Raw genomic sequence first — 18,987 nt, 5'->3', positions numbered from 1 at the left:
TAGATGTGAGAATGAATTTTACAACAAGTAAAGTGATAAGGCTCCATGTGGCTGCTATGAAATTTAACTGTGTGTTGATGATCAGGGGTGTATTCATTCTGCCGATTCTGTTGCAAAATGTTTCTTAAACAGACCGAAATAGGGCGGGACCAACCTGAATTCATTTGTCAAAACGTTTTGCAACTGTTTGGACTAAAGATTGCACCCCAGATCAGCTAGATGCAGGCAAGAGTGTGCAAGATGGGAATGTGTCTCTGCCTGTCACCTTGATCACTCCAATTTGTCTCTCGACCTGTGCACCTACGGTATAAACTTTCATTTCTAGGCTATAGTTTGTAGCAATCTCTTGATTGGTATAGAGAAAATTTGAGTATCATGTAGTAGCCTAAACCTATTGATGTTACATTGAGCTGGGTGAATGGGAATATGAATGACAGTCATCCAATATGCTGTAATCGAAATAAGGCCATGGTAATAAAACAAAATCCTCCATAATCTTGAACGGCACCAACCAGCACTGCTGTGTATATAGTGTGAAGTGTGTCCTCATTTAGTAGTTGCATTGTGCTGCAGTGCGGTATGGTAAGGTACCTTAAAGTGCGTGAGATCATAGTATTTTTACTGTCAACCGTTGTTGCCGTTAATGCTCATTCAGACCACCAGAGGGCATCTTTGAGCACATCTACTCCAGACTGAAAGAAATACTGCGGGCCTGCAGTAAAACCACAAGACAGTTTTATGGGTTTAACTGAATGAATAATTATATTGAAGAAATTACTCGCCACCTTTTCTTTCTAATGGGTCGAAAACTGCATTTTTTTTTTAAACTCAAGTTTCACACTGTGGTAAATAAACATGTTAAGCCATATTTTCACCTAAACTAATTTCTATTTGATAGGGTGCCATTTAGGCAGTTTATGATATAGTTTATTTTGTTATAAGATCACAGTTTGTTATGTGGCATGTGTGTTTCTATACAATCATTCAAATAAGTTTCCATCACCAATTAGCTATTATGAGCCTTTCGGCTAGCTTATTGTCCATTTCTCATCGAGGTGTGAACTGTGACTCACATCCATCACTACTGTCAGCCCAGTATTCTAAACATGAAAACACAGCATCTACAATACTTTTTAATCAACATTTTTAATCAACGAACCAGGGACGCTCTGCACACGTTAACATTCACCCTCGAAGCAGCGTTACCCATCGCTCCACAAAAGCCGCGGCCCTTGCAGAGCAAGGGGAACCACTACTTCCCTAACTTCTACCACCCCCCAGCATGTCAACAACCATTTCAACAGTGACATCTGTTACCCTCAATATCTTTTGCCATCTCCACAATAACCTTCAACCTGGCATTTCTGCTTTCCACAACCAGAGTTGTATTATTAACCTTACCAGTAAAAGCTATGAAGTCAACTTTATTCATTATCAAAGTGTCCTTTGACACCACACTTTCAAGGTTTCTGAACAGGCCTCGAAACCATGCCAGGACCATCAGATTAACCATTTTTAATGAAGCCAGCAATGCAAATAATTCATCTCAGTGATTGACAGTATACAAGTATTATTGCATGTATACTAACCAATCGCAGTGAAATGAAATCTGGTCATGATCAGTTTCATATATTTCATATCGTATTGTCTTGATAGCGGCATTGACGTTGTTGGTTGGCTAGCAAGCAAAACTTGATGTTAATTTACACACTGTTCACATTTGGGAAAACTGGTCCACCCACTTGATAGCTAGCAGTGGAGGCTGGTGGGAGGAGCTATAGGAGGACCGGCTCTGTGTAATGGGTGGATTGGAATAAGTGGAACGGAGTCAAACGTGGTTTCTGTATGTTTGATGTGTTTGATACCGTTTAATTTATTCCATTCCAGCCATTACAATGAGCCCATCCTCCAATAGCTCCTCCCACCAGCCTCCACTGGTAGCTAGCTATCATTAGTTCAAATAAAGCAAAATGATGTACTGATATAAAAGTGCAATTGTAAACCCAATGGGTGCACATTTTTGTTTTTGCCCTAGCACTACACAGCTGATTCAAATAATCAAAGCTTGAGGATTAGTTGATTATTTAAATCAGCTGTGTAGTGCTACGTTAAAAAGCATGACGTGCACCTTTTGGGTCCCGAGGGTCGAGTCCACACAGCCTAAAGTCAGACACTAATGTGGTTTTCCAACAGCAAGGCTCAGATCAACATGGCAGTGTTGCCATTGTTTATAAAATGTTTTCATTATCAGGTTGAGGAAAAAAAACATGTCTCCAAACCCCATGTCACACACTCACAAACTGAAATCATAACCTAACAATGCAAGCGATGGCTGCAGGATGAAGTTATGAAGATGAACTGCAGAAACGTGCAGTTGACTGTAGTCAAAACGTCATGACTTTTTGATCACTTGATTTTTGTCATGTTCATGCTGTTGACATGTTGGCGCAAATCGGAGAATTATTATCCCCATAATGCAACACACTTTGAAAGGGCGACAAAAGTGATCCGCTCCAACGTGCCCTCTTGGGGACTGGGCAGCACAAGTTAACAATGCAGTGTGTGCATGCTCGGTTGCTCGTTTGTTGACTGAGTGGCATGACAAAAGATGCATTACCTCTCCCTGCTGTGGAGTTTGTGTAATGAGTGATCTGATTGAATCGCGGGGGTCCAGGAAACGAGTAGTAGCATAGATGATATATCTGGAGAAGCTCTAATGATAGCTAAACAGTAAACATTTAGCCAGTCATAGCTAGCTATTTAGCTATGACCATTTAATATATTTGCTGAGTGTTATGCTTGTGGTTGAATGCAATCTCTGTGTATATGCATTTAGACAATGTCTTCTGTTACACAGCTGTCAATCGAAAACGTATGCACTGGTTGCCAAGTCATTTGGGCTGTCTTCTCAGTCAGTGGCTTTTTTTTGCTACCTCAAGTCTACACTACATGTATGTCAAGTTTGTATTCGTAGCTAATGACAGTTTATACATTTCTTTCAGACATTGATTCTTCAGCCAGATGACAAAAATTGTCTGGTTGCCAGATCGAAATGTTATGTAAAGATGGGAGATTCTGATAATGCATTGAGGGACGCAGAGGCCTCTCTCTATGAGGACAAATAATGCTTAAAGGTGCAGTTTAAACATTGAGCATTATTCAGCCCTGTTCTATTTTCAGCCTTTGGCTTTATTGTGTAGCAGTCATTGTATTATCTCTCAGCCAGTGTTTGCCGTTATTGAGGAAAGCTTTTTATTGTCTGTTTTGTTTGGAACGGAACAGATCCCCCTGTTGGCCAGCTACTGTACTACAATTCAAAGCTTTTTTATTTTCAATGACCACTAGGGCACACTGTTGTTTCTAATTTGTCATCATGTCCCAAGCAAAATCCATTGATTTATTTGTATTCCTCATTTCCCAGGGTTTGTATCAGAAAGCGGAAGCTTTATACACCATGGGAAACTTTGAGTTTGCCCTGGTGTTTTACCACAGGGGGCACAAACGGTGGCCAGAGCTGCAGGAATTTAGACTGGGAATCCAGAAGGCCCAAGAGGCTATCGACAACTCTGTGGGCAGTAAGTACTGGGTCAAAAATATTTTTGTAAAAGACCAACAGATTGAGTACCTCATTGTTCTCATAATGCAGTTTTTGTGAGTTTTCCATCTGGTTTTCTAAATATCTTACCTTTCTACCACCTCAGACCCCTCATCTGTGAACCTGGAGAACAAGGGCGACCTGTCCTTCTTCCACAAGGCCAATGAGGTGAGTCAATGGTAAAGCCTTGAGACGACGAGCTGCATCTTTTTCATAATTCCTCCCACCTCTGCATGCGTGTCATCCTCAGGATGAGTTCTGTGTGTGGGATTGATTGGCAGGGGTAGAAGGGATGGCCGAAGGGGCTGATTCACCCCCTGAGAAGGGAGATGAGGCAGCAGAACAAGAAGACGCCTAAGAGTGAGAAGATAGCCAAGCAGCTTCTGGGAGAGCTCTACAGCGATAAGGAGAAGCTACTGAAAGATGAAGGTAGGGCAGCCAGAAATCTTTTACTTAGCCTGTTCCTGTACGTTCACTCTTTTGTCTTAGTTTCAGTACACAATCAATACACTGTCACACTTGGGAAGATGCTCTTTTATCACGTACCCTATCTGGAGAATTGGCCTCTACGTGTCCTTTGATTCCCTTTACACATTCATTAATATCAGCATGAGTTACAGAGCCCAGTGTGTGGTAAAGGGCAAATATTCCACTCAAGTCATAAATGGCCTCCAAACTTGGTGAAAGGTAAGATGCGGGGAGGGGAGAGACTGCAGGACCTATCTGGACACACGCACTGATTTCTGGCGCCAGCAGAAGCCCATCTATGCGCGGGAGAGAGACCGCAAGCTCATGCAGCAGAAGTGGAACAAGACCCGGCAGAACCCTGGAACCAACATTCTGTTCTTATTTACAATCAGTGACTCAAATGACACAATACATTATTTACCATTCATTTCTATTGGGCACAACACAACCAAAACAAACAGCAAATGCATCCAACAAGTTTATAGAGTCACAAGCTTGGTGTCGTCATTGCGTACTAGGAATATGGGACCAAATACTACGCGTTTGACTCCATTTAATACACTAAGTGAATTTGTCCAAATACTTGACACCTTCAAACGAGGGGACTAAATACATAAAGTGCATTTATAACTAAAATGTAAAACAGATATGTATGAAAATAACCTCAAATAAAAAGGTGACATTCTGTACTGTCGGCTCATAAAACATTTGATCTCAGGTCCAAAATGCTGGAGTACAAAGCCAAATTAAGAGTTTTAGCTTCACTATCCAAATAAACACGTAGGGGAGCGTATGTGATTTTTCTAACGTCCCACATTTCAAATCAAGTGCTTTTCACACACTGCATCTTATTGTTTTAACAGTGTTTTTTCCCCGCTTTCTTTGTTGTCCAACAGCAAACTCCCAGACGCAAAGTCAAGGGCACTTGATAATGTTGGCCGGGCGTACGCCAGAATAGGAAAGTTCCCACAGGCTATTGATGCGTCGGTGGAAACTCAAAGTATATGGCACATCTGTGTTTTTATGTTTGGGTTGTGTGATGAAGCAAATAGTTTAATACAAAGGACTCCTAATGTATGTATTCTATTCACTGTTGTTTGTGTATTTCCTTCTACATTCTCAGCCGGGAGGAAAAGATCCCGCTGGCCAGTGGCGGCCCGGGACTACGGCGTTCGCTCACTCGCCGTGGCCGATGAAATCGCTGATGAGAAGTGGCAACTGAACGCCTGTGTGTTGGTGGCACAGTCAGAGAGTAAGTGCAGGTAGAAGTGTGGAGATACCCCTTGTTTGAGTCGTTGATAAGTTGTGATGTGCATAGCAATAGCAATGGCCCCCTGGCCTGTATTTTAAGTTCATCTTTACAGACTCTTAAAGAAAATGCCATTATCTCATGTCTGAGCTTGATCTAATTAATATAATGTATTTTTTTATGTACTGTGATTCCATTGAGGGGCGGCAGGTAGCCTAGAGGTTAGAGTGTTGGGACAGTGTTGTTCGAATCCCTGAGCTGGCAAAGTGGAAAAATCTGCCGTTCTGCACTTGAGCAAGGCAGTAAACCCCCACAACTGCTCACCTAGCAGCCCCCACCCCCGCACCTCTCTGATTCAGAGGGGTTGGCTTAAATGCGGAAGACACATTTCGGTTGAATGCTTTCAGTTGTGCAACTGACTAGGTATCCCTTTTCCATTGACATTTATGGGATTGAATGGGAACATGTCCATACAATTCTGATCAGATGTGGACAGCATATCAATGCTGATTCTTTTGAATTACAACTTGGGGACACAAGTGATGATTTCATGGAAACTGTGATTAGTCTTTGTCTACTTGATCTTGGTCAAAGCATTGAACTGGTCCTAACAGTCTTTTCATTCTGTGTCCCCTCCCAGTGAAGCTTGTCAACTTTAAATCCGGTGTTGCCCACTTTGAAAGAGCTTTGGACAGGGCTACGGTTCTCCAGGATGACCCTGCTAGGGATGCCATCGAGAAGGTCACCTGAACATCCTTGTCAATTCATGTCACTTCTTTCCTATTGTCAAATCACAATGGCTCACTGATACAATATTTGATGCCCTTATTTAGGCTCTCCGTGAGGCAAGGCAATGTTTATGAGCGCTCATCAGAAGATGACTGAAGAGTAGCCACAGACAGATGTTCAAGGACAATGTAATAAAAACGGTCTTTTAAACATGCTTCTCTGACCTCCACTTGAGTTTTTGTTGTATACTTTTATTTTCTTTATTTATGTATAGAAAAATGGCAGACAAAATGTACATACCCCTTACAGAATAAACTTAGGAGATACAGCTGTGGAAAGGACTTCACTTGGATGGGAACAAAATTGAATCATGCTATGATGTATTACCTTGAAAATGTATTATTCATCTACACAGGAATTCAATCATTACAGTTGTGTAGTATAAGTTGATGTCTTCTTTTTCATTGATGTGTTTCCTGTAGTACTGCAACACATGCGCGTTTCCAATGTAATGTTTTGTAGTGTCTCATTAATAAAGCGTTTTCTTAAGCCTAGTTGTTTTGGAGTCCTCTTTGTTTGCAGTGTAACGTGCCACCGACTAATGATCCAGAAAGCAATTACTGTGTGACACACATGGTATTGGTAATCTAATTAAAACTATCTGAGAGAGAGAGAGAGAGAATGACCCAGAAGCTTTATATAAGGAAATACAGGTTAGAAAGACAGTTAAGATTGCCTCATGAAACTTGTGAAATCTTGCTGATCTGGCACATTTTTCAGCAGAGCCTGTTAGCAGGTGTTGGGTAACTTGGGTTTAATTGCCTGTGTCAATGTGCATGTAAGCAGGCCATTGGAGACGAACACAACAGACGTGTACTGACTGGCACAATGCACCCAGTCAAAAATCATCTACAATTCTTTAGAACGGTGTACACGTTTCCCTGTAGTGTTTTTCTGCCTGGTTACAAGGCTCGTTCCCTTTACTTCTGTACTCTGATAACATTGTTTAAAACTGGCATGCTGACAATGCTGTGATTCACTAAGCAGCTGATTCCCTTTATATGGGAATTATGAAATCCTGCCATGTTATCAGATCAGACATTGATCAGACACATCTGATCTCATAGAGTCCACAGACTATTGAGCAAATTTCCTTTACAGAACATGTATTTCTGGGGGGAAAATGTACACAGAGCTTTGTTTTTCAAGGAGTTTGTGTTGTGGATGAGGACCTAAAATCATAAACTGCCAAAATACAAAATGAATCATTGTTGTCACTAATGCCATGAATTATCAGCCTCCCTGGCATTATTGCCATGGTTTATGGAATTTAAATTCAACAAAACTCATATGTAATTGTCTTCTCAGCCAGGTCTACGTTGTCATTGATGGGACGTTCGCGTTGATAAGAGCGGGGGCGCGCAAACGATAGAAAGCACCCCGCCCTCAAGAGCACTAAACCTTGCTCGTGCTCAAGAGCCCGTAGTTTCCGTTTTCTTTCCTAGTGTTGGGGGCAGAATTCTGCGCGCAGCGCCGACTGTCCTCTGCTTTCCAGCTTTGAAAACGCCTAAATTGCAGAGTCAGCGGCATACTCCTGACACATCAGGCACGGTAAGAAACCTCCGTCGGTAATCTCGTCCCATTCATATCAATATGATAGTTAGCCCGATTAGAAGCTGCTCGTCATATAGTACGATCTTGGAACTTGACCGAAGTGATCAATCTCGCTTTTCAGACAAATCTAATTTCTTTCTCTTTGAAATAGGCTATCGCTGTTGTTCAAACGTGGCATCTGAGTTTGGACATGACATTGCCACGCTGATTTTGTTTTGTCTGTTAGCGTGGTGATTGCATTGCAGCCACTCCCCGTTTCATCATTTCATTGTTACACGGTAGGAGCCGCGTTTACACCGTCGCACTAAAAACATTCTCATCTGATCTTTTACAGAAGATTCACTCACCATAAATATTATCCTTCGATGTGCTGTTTCGAATGTCGTTTGTTTCTTGGTGAACTTGTCTAGCCTGTAACGGGGATGACCATGCTTTATATATATATATATATCTTATTTCACGAACATGTAGGCGATTGCGCTACTGACCGTCTGTTACTCAATAAAAAATATCACTTCTACATACTTTCCTTGGCGATTTTTAAAAATGTATTTTTATTGAAGTGTTTTATTTTTTAAAGCGGATATAAGAGCCCTTGTCCACACAAAAGGCTGGTATAATCAGTCGCAGGTGTTAATTTCTCACCCCGGCCTAGTCGCCGGAGGCTGAGCGCACGCCGCTACTTTTTTTCGGCGGTTTTGCATAACCTATATCTGAACCTCGCTCATTTAATCGACCTAATTCAGTACCAAATTGCTGATGCATTTTTTATTTTTTATTATTGGTTTTATGGATGAATGTTAATGCATTCTAATTGACGCTTCACAATTACGTGTTTCCCACCTACACGTATAATGCAAGACGGGCAGTAGTTCAAGCCGATTATGTGGATGTTTTGAGAATTCAGAGCCCATGAAGGCATGCAAAGATGCCAGCTGTGCTTAAACCATTTACTAATCAAGGTCGATAGAGCCAAGCCAACTACCCAATGCCTTTTATCACTTTGATTTATTACTCCGAATAATCTGATGTCCAGGACGCAAACCGGTGGAGGCCTTGCCCACAACTAGCTCTGATTCGGCAGGACTCCACAGAGAAACCGCTGCAGTACAGTAATTATATAAGGAGAGTCTGCTGCTCCCTATAACTCTTATTAGAAATACCAACAGAGATCATTTGACTCCCTCAGAAAGTGATAGTGTGGTATCCCAAATCATTGCACAAGGGAAGATTTATTTATATATATATATTTTTTACAGCTTGGAAGTTTAAAGGAATTCCAGCACCATTTCATTGTTTATGCTGTACAGTTTCAAATATAAAGTTCCTGTTTTCCAAGTATTGAATTTGTATGAGTTTCATTTGTATCATTATTATTGCATGTATTTTCAGGGTGCAAATCTTTTGTCTAAACCTGTGTTTATCATTAGGTCCATTGAGGAACCCAGATATGGATGCTGAGCAGAACCAGGTGTTGGACACAGCGACAGAGACTCGAGAGCAACAGGAGACTGGAGCAGGAGATTGCCCCCAGTCACACGACTCTCCAATAGATCCTGCAGAATCTCCAGTGAATGGGCAAGAAATGGAGTGTTTGCCAGATATGCTGACAGAGTCAGGAATGTCAGAAGAAATGCAAGAGACGGCGCCTAAAGCAGAAAAATCACCAAAGAACATGTCTCTGGAACCTTCTCAGGAGATTCAGACATCTCCAGAAGTTGTGACTAAAGCAGAGAAGTACCCAGAAAAACAACCAGAACTAGAGAGCTTAGAGGTCTCTGAGGCAGCTACAGCATTGTACTTCCAACCAGACAAAAAACAGACCACAGTGCCTGAAAAGCAGCCAATGCCAGAGAAAACACCAGAGCCTCTGCCTTTAGATGAGCCTCTAGCAGAGAATAACATTGAAACTGCGCCAGAGAAAATGGCTGAACCCGTCCCAGAGGCTGTTAAACTGTCTGTGCAGGCAGCGCCCGAGCCTGTCACACAGCCAGAATCTGAGGATGTGAAACTGCTTGAAGAGAAAGAGCCTGGGGAATCTGAGAAGCAGGCAGAATCTGGTGTTGTGTTGGCGGTGGTGCCAGAGATGCCAGCGGAGTCTAAAACTGTACAGGAAGTGGAGGCAGACAAACAGACCGAAGCTGAAATTGTACCAGAACCAAAGAAACCAGTAGAGGCTGAGGCTGTGAAGAAAGTGGAAGCAGAGAAACCAATAGAGGCTGAGGCTGTGAAGAAAGTGGAAGCAGAGAAACCAGTTGAGGCTGTGAAGAAAGTGGAAGCAGAGAAACCAGTAGAGGCTGAGGCTGTGAAGAAAGTGGAAGCAGAGAAACCAATAGAGGCTGAGGCTGTGATGGAAGAGAAACTGGTAGAAGCTGAAATTGTTAAAGAAGTAGAGTCCGAGAAACGGGCAGCAGGTGAGGCAGATGCAGTGGAGCAGCAGAAGGCCGAAGTTGTCGAGCAGATTCCCGCTCCTGGTACCCTGTCTTTTGCCTTCCTGGAGCATGAGCAGACCAAAGCCACACTTCGCACCTCTCGCACTCTAATCATCCTCAGAGGCCTCCCCGGCAGCGGCAAGAGCCTCTTGGCACGTGCTATTGCAGATAACTACCAGGGTATCTGCACTGTCTGCTGTGCTGATGACCATGGTGTGAAACCGGAGAGTCCAGAAGCATCGGTAGATGGGTACAAGGCTTTTGACGATGCTGTGGTAGCCTGCTGCAGTGTAGGAACATCTGCTCAAGTGATAGTGGTGGATGACACCAACCATACCCATGATCGGCTGGCCCGTCTTGGGGAGGTGGCAGAGCAGCACCGGCTGGTGGCCATGTTTCTGGAGCCCCGCACTGAGTGGAGCAGAGACTTGCCACAGCTGGCCAAGAGAACTCAGCGGGGGCTAGAGGAGGCCCAGATCCAGGCCATGAAAGTACCTCTTGAGGAGACGTCCCTGCCCCTTTTCTTTGGCTGGTTCCTTCTCCCTGGCATCCAGGACAAGGTCAGGTGTACGTCCATGGATTTCCTGAAGACGCTGGACACGCTTGAGGCCTTCAAGAAGCACTTGCCTGACTGTGAGTACAGCACAACGGTCTTGTGATACAGACTTCTATTGTTTATATCTGACTCTGATTTTAGTCTCTTGAGCTTGACTGTGACAACTGAGCTTGCTTTGTTTTTGTTTTTTTCAGTCACTGTTGAGGCTGAGAAAGAGGTGGACCTGGAGCAGTATTTCCAAGCCAATGGCGTTCTTCATTGCACTACCAAATTCTGTGACTATGGCAAGGCTGAGGGAGCCAAGGAATATGCAGACAAACCAGTAAGTCAAAGTATATTGAACAAAAATATAAAGTCAACATGCAACAATTTCAATGATGTTACAGTTCATATAAGTTAATCACTCAATTGAAATATATTAATTTAAGCCCTAATCTATGGATTTCACATGACTGGGCAGGGGTGCAGCGGTGGGCCCACCCACTTGGGAGGCATGCCAATTGCATGCTCCCTCAAAACATCTGACATTGTTGTGACACAACTGCAAATTATAGTGGCCTTTTGTCTCCAGCACAAGGTGCACCTGTGTAATGATCATGCTGTTTAATCAGCTTCTTGATATGCCACACCTGTCAGGTGGATGGATTGTCTTGGCAAAGGAGACATTCTCATGAACAGGGATGAACATATGTGTGCAAAATGCATATGCATCTTTTATTTCAACTCATGAAACATGGGACAGACTTTGCATGTTGCATTTATTTTTGTTTTGTGTATATTGGTGATGGGAATGATTTGTCAAATGCAACCTCATCCTATTTACCACACCGCTCATATTGGCCTTGTTGTTATTTATTTAAAATCTGATGACCAGTGCATTGTTTAAATAATGTATTAACTTTTCGGGGGATCCATTTTGAAATAACCCCTCTTTTCCCACTCTAGGCTGTTAAAGAGTTGTATGGCTCTGCGTTCGAGCTGTCCCTCAGTGCCCTCTTCGTCACACCTCGCACTGTTGGTGCCCGGGTTTCACTCTCTGGGGATCAGTTGACCCTGTGGCCTGCCGATGCTGAGGAGGTGGTGTCTGTAGTCCCAGCCGCCGCCACCACCCTGCCCGCTGGTAGCCGTGCCCACATCACCCTGGGCTGTGCGGAGGGCGTTGAGCCACAGCAGACGGGCTTCGACCTGCTGGAGATCCTAGCGCTGCAGCAAGAGGGTCAGGAGGGAGAGCTGGTGGAGGAGATGGAGCTCGGCTCCCTGGCCTACTACGGCAAGGGGAGGTGGCTGCTCAGTCTGAGGGAGCCCATCTCCGCCCAGGCCTGCTTCTCCAGCCTCTACGGGCCCAAGAAGGCTGACTCGACCAAGAGAGACGGGGACAAGAAGAAGAAGCAAAAGTGCACCATACTGTAAAGGAGAGGGGGAAGGTGGAAATGGATGGTTCTGGATGAGTGGCGTACTAGTGTTCTGATTGGTCTGTGGGGAAGTTTGTGTGTTTGTGCTACTTTTGGGGTTTGGGAGGCGTCTTGGATATCCCACCCCAAATTCACAAGCTGTGTGCCTTTCTCTATTGCTTTGCTGCACAACCCAAGAGGCCTTTATACCACAGTTTAGGTCAAGCTTAGCATCTTGTTCAGTGTCTTGTCATGCGTTTTTAGTGCCATAGTTGCAATTGGATAGGATTTCTGAAGACGAGGCCTGATTTCATGGCTCAGCTGCAGTTTTGACAGATGTAGTACTGCTTCTCCTAGTACCGCTTCTCACCGTTTGACCACTATTTTCCCTACTCAATTCATGTCTAACACTATATTAAAAAAACCTTCCGCATATGTCAGTGTTAAGCATTTAGATATTGTCATGTTTTGTGTGAGTGGCTCATAGTGTTTTCATTGCATGCCAGGTTTAGCAGATGTAGTTCTAGTCATGATTTAGCTTGTTCGCAAAAGAAGTTGCACATATATTTCAGTCATTTCCTGTGGTTTGGTCAGTTTAGCCATGTGTTTGTATGTTTGGTATGAAGGAAAGAGTTGGGTAATTTCACAAGTAGCTCATGGGCCAAAAAGGGTGTCTGTGTATGCTTGATTTGATGTGCTGAACTGTGAATGTCCTTCATAGAGGCCATTCCTAATTAACTCTTTTTGCACGATGCTGCAGAAATCAAAGGGAGAATGCTGATGAATGTGCAGTTTGTTTCATTAGCTGGCACTTACTTGGTACTTATCAAATGCTGTGAAACCAAGGCCACAATTCTGTAGTATAGGAGACTGCAGCCTGGGATCATCCCTCTTTCTGTCAACCACAGTTAGGTTTTGCATGTCAACTTGTATGTATCCGCTGTCTGATCATGACTGATGTGTAGGTTTCTTAGGGCAAAGCCATGCTTGTTTAGTTCTTCCAATGAGTCACTGTTTTTGCACATGTTTTGTACACTTAATAAAATAATTTGCTTTGCGCCAAATATTGTCTTAATGCAATGTGTACTGTTACACCCGGTTCAAGACTGTTCCCTTGTCTGTACACCAGTTGTCTTTTTTTTTTGTCATGTAAATCTTGGTGGGGAAAGTGGGATCCATGCCAGCAAAGCCACAACACTAAACAATACATTCTTTGCACTTTACCACTGCTACACCTGGCTGTCAGCGGAGCCTTGTCTGGCAGCAAAACCGTTCATTCACCCTCATTTACTGCCTCTAAAAAATAAAAATAAAAACAGCTGTAATGAGTGACTTAATAAACAAATGTGGTTTCTACTGATAATTGAGATGTACAAACTATGGCATAAGGGGATGACAAGATTGGAGGCAAGCCGTAATTTCGATAAAGACATGAGCATGCTAGGCCCGACGTCAACTACATGTTCAGCACTTTTGAAATGTACAGTGACAGAATTCAGAACATGGGCCGTTCTTACAGTGCTCTCCCATTTTTGGACTCACCTTGTGCTGTGCTCACTTGAACAGGAAGGTGGAGCGGCTGTCCTTCGTGGGCAAATTTTGTCAAAGTCTGGCGTTCTCTGGATTTATGACGCTTTCAAGACAACTGGGAACTCAGGAGGAAGAAAAAAAAGTTGAATCAAGATGACGTCAGTGGTATTCAGGTCGTAGCTCTAGAAAGAGGCCCGAGTTCCCGGTTTACAATTCCAAGTTGGATGAAAATTCAAAAAAATTTTTCCCAGTCGTAGCTAGTTTTTCCAGATTTCCCAATTGTCTTCCAACTCAAGTCTGATTTTTCAGTTTTGAGCATGGCATAAATCATGCTTCATTGACAGCATGGCCCATGTTGAATATTTATAATTTTGAACTAGGAAGAGACCCTTAATCTTAGACTTGGGACCACACAACTACAGCCACTCCACTGAATAACAGGTGAATGATTGCTTTGCAATTCTTGCAGTTAGCCACTGATTCCTTCCAAACCACTCATTGTTGAATTTGCGATTTCCATCGGCAATTTATGTCCAATGGCCGATGAGCATCTATAATTCTATAATTTCTCTTCATTATTTCTCTTCATATGACAACGATTAAAAGAATATGCCAGTAGATTGTTGACTTGATTCATGATGACCACTGCCAGCTAAGATTTTGAAAGTATGATGTTGAATGATGATCAGTCCAATCAAAGCTACTGTAGATATAACAGGATTTGACATAATTTCATCTGTGGCCAATGAGCTTGAGCCTTCTTGGATGGGCACTTCTAATGTAACTCTATGGCAGCATCCAAGGGGCTAGAATTTTAGAGCTAAACCCTTGGTGACATGGCGGTGGCGTAGTGTCCACACGAGTGACAGAATACTGAGCCAATCACGGCGCAACGCTCTGTATTTTCTGCTGGCTTGCCCCACCACCAGAGAAAGCACAGAGCTTGACTGAAACACCTGCATTTTGGAGCTGCCTTACTCAAGAAAACAAAAAAGAGACCATGTTTGTATGAGGCTTTATTAACTCAATGATATATATATATTTTTGTTACATTGTTTGCAAACTGATATGTGACATGTATTAATGCCAAAATAACATGCAAAACATGCAAGAGACCATGGTGCTAAAAATGTGGGGCTGCCCTGAATGACGTGTCGCCAATGCTGCACACCCATTTTAACAGTTAGGAAGCTATTGACTATTGACACTGTACAGTGAAACTCAGCCATTTTGTTTGTAGCTGGAGAAGCTGACCAGCAGATGGCACTCAGCCTCCGGATACTATTAGTACAATTTATGAAGAGAACATGACCTGAAGTATATTTCTCATCAGGCCAGTCAATGTTTGAATCTCCCAAAACTGAAGTGGCATACTGGTTGCATCCACTTTTGAGGAAGTGTATCCAAGGCCAAAGGCTCTCGAACACCCCACTACAACACACACAATCCTACCTTCGTTACATTTTATTCTGGAGAGGCTCTGAGTTGAATGACCCAATTGTCAGACTGTCTAGTGGTGTGCCATCACCTCCCATTGCACCATATTGCACCACAACTGTGCAAGTTTTGATATCAATCATTTACACACCGGTGTGTATGAGAGAAAGAATTTGCAACTCTTACCAAGGTCTGTACTGCCAGCTGCACTAGACTGAGGATTACACACACTGACTGTACAGGGCACTTGGCTCGTCAGACTAATATGATGCAAACGAGTCTTGCTCCTTCCAAATTAAATTGCTCCACCTTGAAATGGTCTGATTTTATTACACATTTGAATGTATAACCCTGGTTCTGTTCGTCATACTATAATGTACTATCTATCCTAGAAAATATATTGCATTGGTTAGACAGCCATTCTGCTGGTGTTTATAAAAAAACGTTGTTAGCGTTATTTTATTTGGAATTTCTTTATTTGTGCACAAGACAATACAAAACAATGTGACGAGAGTTAAAAAGGCAAGTGATAAGTGCATGTGCAGGATAGGTAAAAAATGATTATGACCTGGGATCCTTTGGACTTCCCTACCCTAAACTCTAACATTAACCCCTTACCCTAACCACAACCACAACCCTTACCCAACCTTAATCCTTAACCATTTTCAAATTAAACTAAAATCGGGTTTATATATACAGTAGATTATTATTTGGGTGTTGTGTTGAAGCCACCCTGCCTCCATCTTGACACCCCCACCGTTGTAAAATATATTTTGGAAGCTATAAAATGCATTTATTAATGTCTACACTCGTTTTGCCACATTTATTATATTAAAGACACCTTAATGCATACATTTAAATTATATTATGTGAGCTAAACATTAATATATATATATATATATAAACATTTCCTTAATGTATACTTTTTTTAGAGGACTAATGTTACTGTCCCCACTACTACTAAAAATATACTTAAATACATTCTATTTTCTTCCTTTATAACACTTATTTGAAATAGAATTCAATGTATTCCTATGGAGGACTGCTCCTACTGAGGAGTGCCAATATGGCCGACCGGCGGCTTCAAAGCCGCTCAATGGCCAAAGACAGAGCATCAGCAATCCTTGGTTTGGTTTAAATGCTGGACGTCTCAAGGATCTCAGATTCCACGGAACCCCAAAAGACTCTGAGGTGCATAAGGCACCTCCCCCTTTCAAATATTACTCGAACAAAATAAACAAACAAAATGGTATCCTGATTAATCAAACTCAAAAGCAAATCGTTTGGGATTCACACAAATAAACATACCAGGGGTAAAAAAAAGCACACTACTGCAGTTTGTACAATTTACTTGAAGGCCACTGAATGGAAATGCCTTTGGTGAATCATTGGCTACATGTTTATGTATGTATCTATATATGGTCAAGGCCAAGAGCAACGGGAAAATATAAATAGCCTTAATGTAGATGGACATCAGTTCACTGGTGTCAGAATGTTATAAACCTTTAGTCTAATTGAAAAATTGAGACAAGTTTACTGTTGTTTTCTTTTATATGATGATGTTATTCCATTCTGATTGGCTACAGTACTAAACAGACAATGCCAGCCAATCAGTGTCCTACAGTTGAACAGCGTAGTCGTTTCTTTCAACGACAGGTGGGCGTGAGCGTTATGAAGCAACAGCCATGGGGTGGTGTGACCCAATCAAAGAGCAGGGATATCAGCCAAGTTTATCGTCAGATAGGAAGAGGGGAGAAAACTGAGAACCCAGAAGTGAAATCAGTGGTCCACGCCGACAGCGAAGCCACAGATAGAAGGAGCAGTTAGCGGGATCATTGCCGGCTCATATCGTTTCTCAACCGAAACGATCCAAATATTATCAACAGAAAACCTGGGAGATCTTGTCCACAACTCTCAAGATATAAAGGTGAGATACATCTATATGTAGATTTATTTGGATGTTTACAGATTGCAAAGAGTAATTGAAAGCTGACTTGAAAGTTACATCAAGTAGTGTAACATGCGCAGTAAATAAAATTAAAAAGCTAACACAAATAAAGTGTGTGTGTGTGTGTGTGTGTGTGTGTGTGTGTGTGTGTGTGTGTGTGTGTGTGTGTGTGTGTGTGTGTGTGTGTGTGTGTGTGTGTGTGTGTGTGTGTGTGTGTGTGTGTGTGTGTGTGTGTGTGTGTGTGTGTGTGTGTGTCTCTCTCTCTCTCTCTGAGTAAGGGAAAGAAAGAGAGACACAAGACGAGTTGAACTGGTCAATCAACAGTACCAGTCTTCATTCTGTATGAAGTCAAGACATTATGAAAGCGTTATTGTGGCCACGGCTTAATTTACTATATATATATATATATTTTAAATGTGTCGACTCATGGGCTGTGGCATGTTTATTTGTTTAGAAAATGTCCGTTTTACCCCATAATGTAGTTATTTATTGCCATTTTATCATTTTCACCTATTTCATTATTTTAGAATGGAAGTCATAATGAATTAATCATTTATTTATTTATATTTAACCTTTATTTAACTAGGCAAGTTATGTCTTTGACTAAATCAAATCAAATTTCATTGGTCACATACATATGGTTAGCAGATGTTATTGCGAGTGTAGCAAAATGCTTGTGCTTCTAGTTCCAACAGTGCAGTGCAGCAATATCTAAAATGTAATCTAACAATTCCACAACAAAACCTAATACACACAAATCTAAGTAAAGGAATGGAATAATAATATATACATATAAATATATGGATGAGCAATGACAGAGCGGCATCAGCAAGATGCAATAGATGGTATAAAATACATTATATACATATGAGATGAGTAATGCAAGATATTTTAACATTATTAAAGTGACTAGTGATCATTTATTAAAGTGGCCAATGATTTCAAGTCTGTATGTAGGCAGCAGCCTCTCTGTGTTAGTGATGGCTGTTTAACAGTCTGATGGCCTGGAGATATAATCTGTTTTTCAGTCTCTCGGTCCCAGCTTTGATGTGCCTGTACTGACCTCGCCTTCTGGATGATAACGGGGTGAACAGGCAGTGGCTCAGGTGGTTGTTGTCCTTGATGATATTTTTGGCCTTCCTGTGACATCAGGTGCTGTAGGTGTCCTGGAGGGCAGGTAGTTTGCCCACCGGTAATGCGTTGTGCAGACCACACCACCCTCTGGACCGCCCTGCGGTTATGGGTTGTGCAGTTGCTGTACCAGGCGGTGATGTAGCCCGACAGAATGATCTCAATTGTGCATCGGTAAAAGTTTGTGAGTTTTAGGTGGCAAGCCAAATTTCTTCACCCTCCTGAGGTTGAAGAGGCGCTGTTGCAACTTATACACCACACTGTCGATGTGGGTGGACCATTTCAGTTTGTCCGTGATGTGTACGCCAAGGAACTTAACTTTCCACCTTCTCCACTGCTGTCCCGTCGATGTGGATAGGGAGGTGCTCCCTCTGCTGTTTCCTGAAGTCCACAATCATCTCCTTTGTTTTGTTGACGTTGAGTGAGAGGTTGTTTTCCTGACACCACACTCCGAGGGCCCTCACCTCCTCCCTGTAGGCTGTCTCATCGTTGTTGGTAATCAAGTCTACTACTGTTGTGTCATCTGCGAACTTGATGATTGAGTTGGAGGTGTGCATGGCCACGCAGTCATGGGTGAACAGGGAGTACAAGAGGTGGCTGAGCACGCACCCTTGTGGGGCCCCAGTGTTGAGGGTCAGCGAAGTGGAGATGTTGTTTCCTACCTTCACCACCTGGGGGCCGCCCATCAGGAAGTCCAGGACCCAATTGCACAGGGCGGGGTTGAGACCCAGGGACTCAAGCTTAATGATGAGTTTGGAGGCTATTATGGTGTTGAATGCTGAGCTGTAGTCAATGAACATCTTTCTTACATAGGTATTCTTCTTGTCCAGATGGGACAGGGCAGTGTGATGGCGATTGCATCATCTGTGGACCTATTGGGGCAGTACGCAAATTGAAGTGGGTCTAG

General features: G+C 42.6%; 2 protein-coding genes and 1 long non-coding RNA gene across 10 annotated transcripts in view; all 3 read left to right on the top strand.

Moving 5' to 3' along the window:
• Positions 1–2,526: 2,526 nt before the first annotated feature.
• LOC112225982 lies at positions 2,527–6,587 on the top strand. Of its 3 annotated transcripts, XR_006080129.1 has the most exons (8): positions 2,527–3,134; positions 3,422–3,575; positions 3,702–3,763; positions 3,877–4,024; positions 4,960–5,063; positions 5,187–5,315; positions 5,953–6,053; positions 6,146–6,587. It is a non-coding gene; the product is annotated as an uncharacterized LOC112225982 (long non-coding RNA). The 3 variants fall into 3 exon arrangements; XR_002949666.2 differs by having other exon boundaries at positions 5,953–6,587; XR_006080128.1 differs by having other exon boundaries at positions 3,846–4,024; positions 5,953–6,587.
• An 893-nt stretch (positions 6,588–7,480) lies between these two features.
• Positions 7,481–13,098, top strand: LOC112225979 (2',3'-cyclic-nucleotide 3'-phosphodiesterase). Of its 5 annotated transcripts, none has more exons than XM_024390145.2 (5): positions 7,481–7,652; positions 9,086–9,849; positions 9,970–10,720; positions 10,838–10,965; positions 11,589–13,098. In XM_024390145.2, the coding sequence occupies exons 2-5, from the start codon at positions 9,106–9,108 to the stop codon at positions 12,051–12,053; spliced, it is 2,088 nt and encodes a 695-aa protein (XP_024245913.1). In that variant the 5' UTR covers positions 7,481–7,652; positions 9,086–9,105; the 3' UTR covers positions 12,054–13,098. The 5 variants fall into 5 exon arrangements, with proteins under 5 accessions (XP_024245913.1, XP_024245914.1, XP_024245912.1 ...); XM_024390146.2 differs by having other exon boundaries at positions 9,086–9,879; positions 10,000–10,720; XM_024390144.2 differs by having other exon boundaries at positions 7,482–7,652; positions 9,086–9,873; positions 9,952–10,720.
• A 3,652-nt stretch (positions 13,099–16,750) lies between these two features.
• LOC112225978 (ATP-citrate synthase) overlaps positions 16,751–18,987 on the top strand; it is a 28,734-nt gene continuing 26,497 nt past the window's right edge. For both annotated transcript variants that reach the window (XM_042307190.1, XM_042307188.1), the window contains exon 1: positions 16,751–16,928. The gene's annotated coding sequence lies outside the window, so the exon portion shown is untranslated. The remainder of the gene's footprint in view (positions 16,929–18,987) is intronic.

Source organism: Oncorhynchus tshawytscha, linkage group LG27 (assembly GCF_018296145.1).
Source record: "Oncorhynchus tshawytscha isolate Ot180627B linkage group LG27, Otsh_v2.0, whole genome shotgun sequence".
Classification (NCBI taxonomy): Eukaryota; Metazoa; Chordata; class Actinopteri; order Salmoniformes; family Salmonidae; genus Oncorhynchus; species Oncorhynchus tshawytscha.
This window is presented reverse-complemented; position numbering and strand designations above follow the sequence as displayed.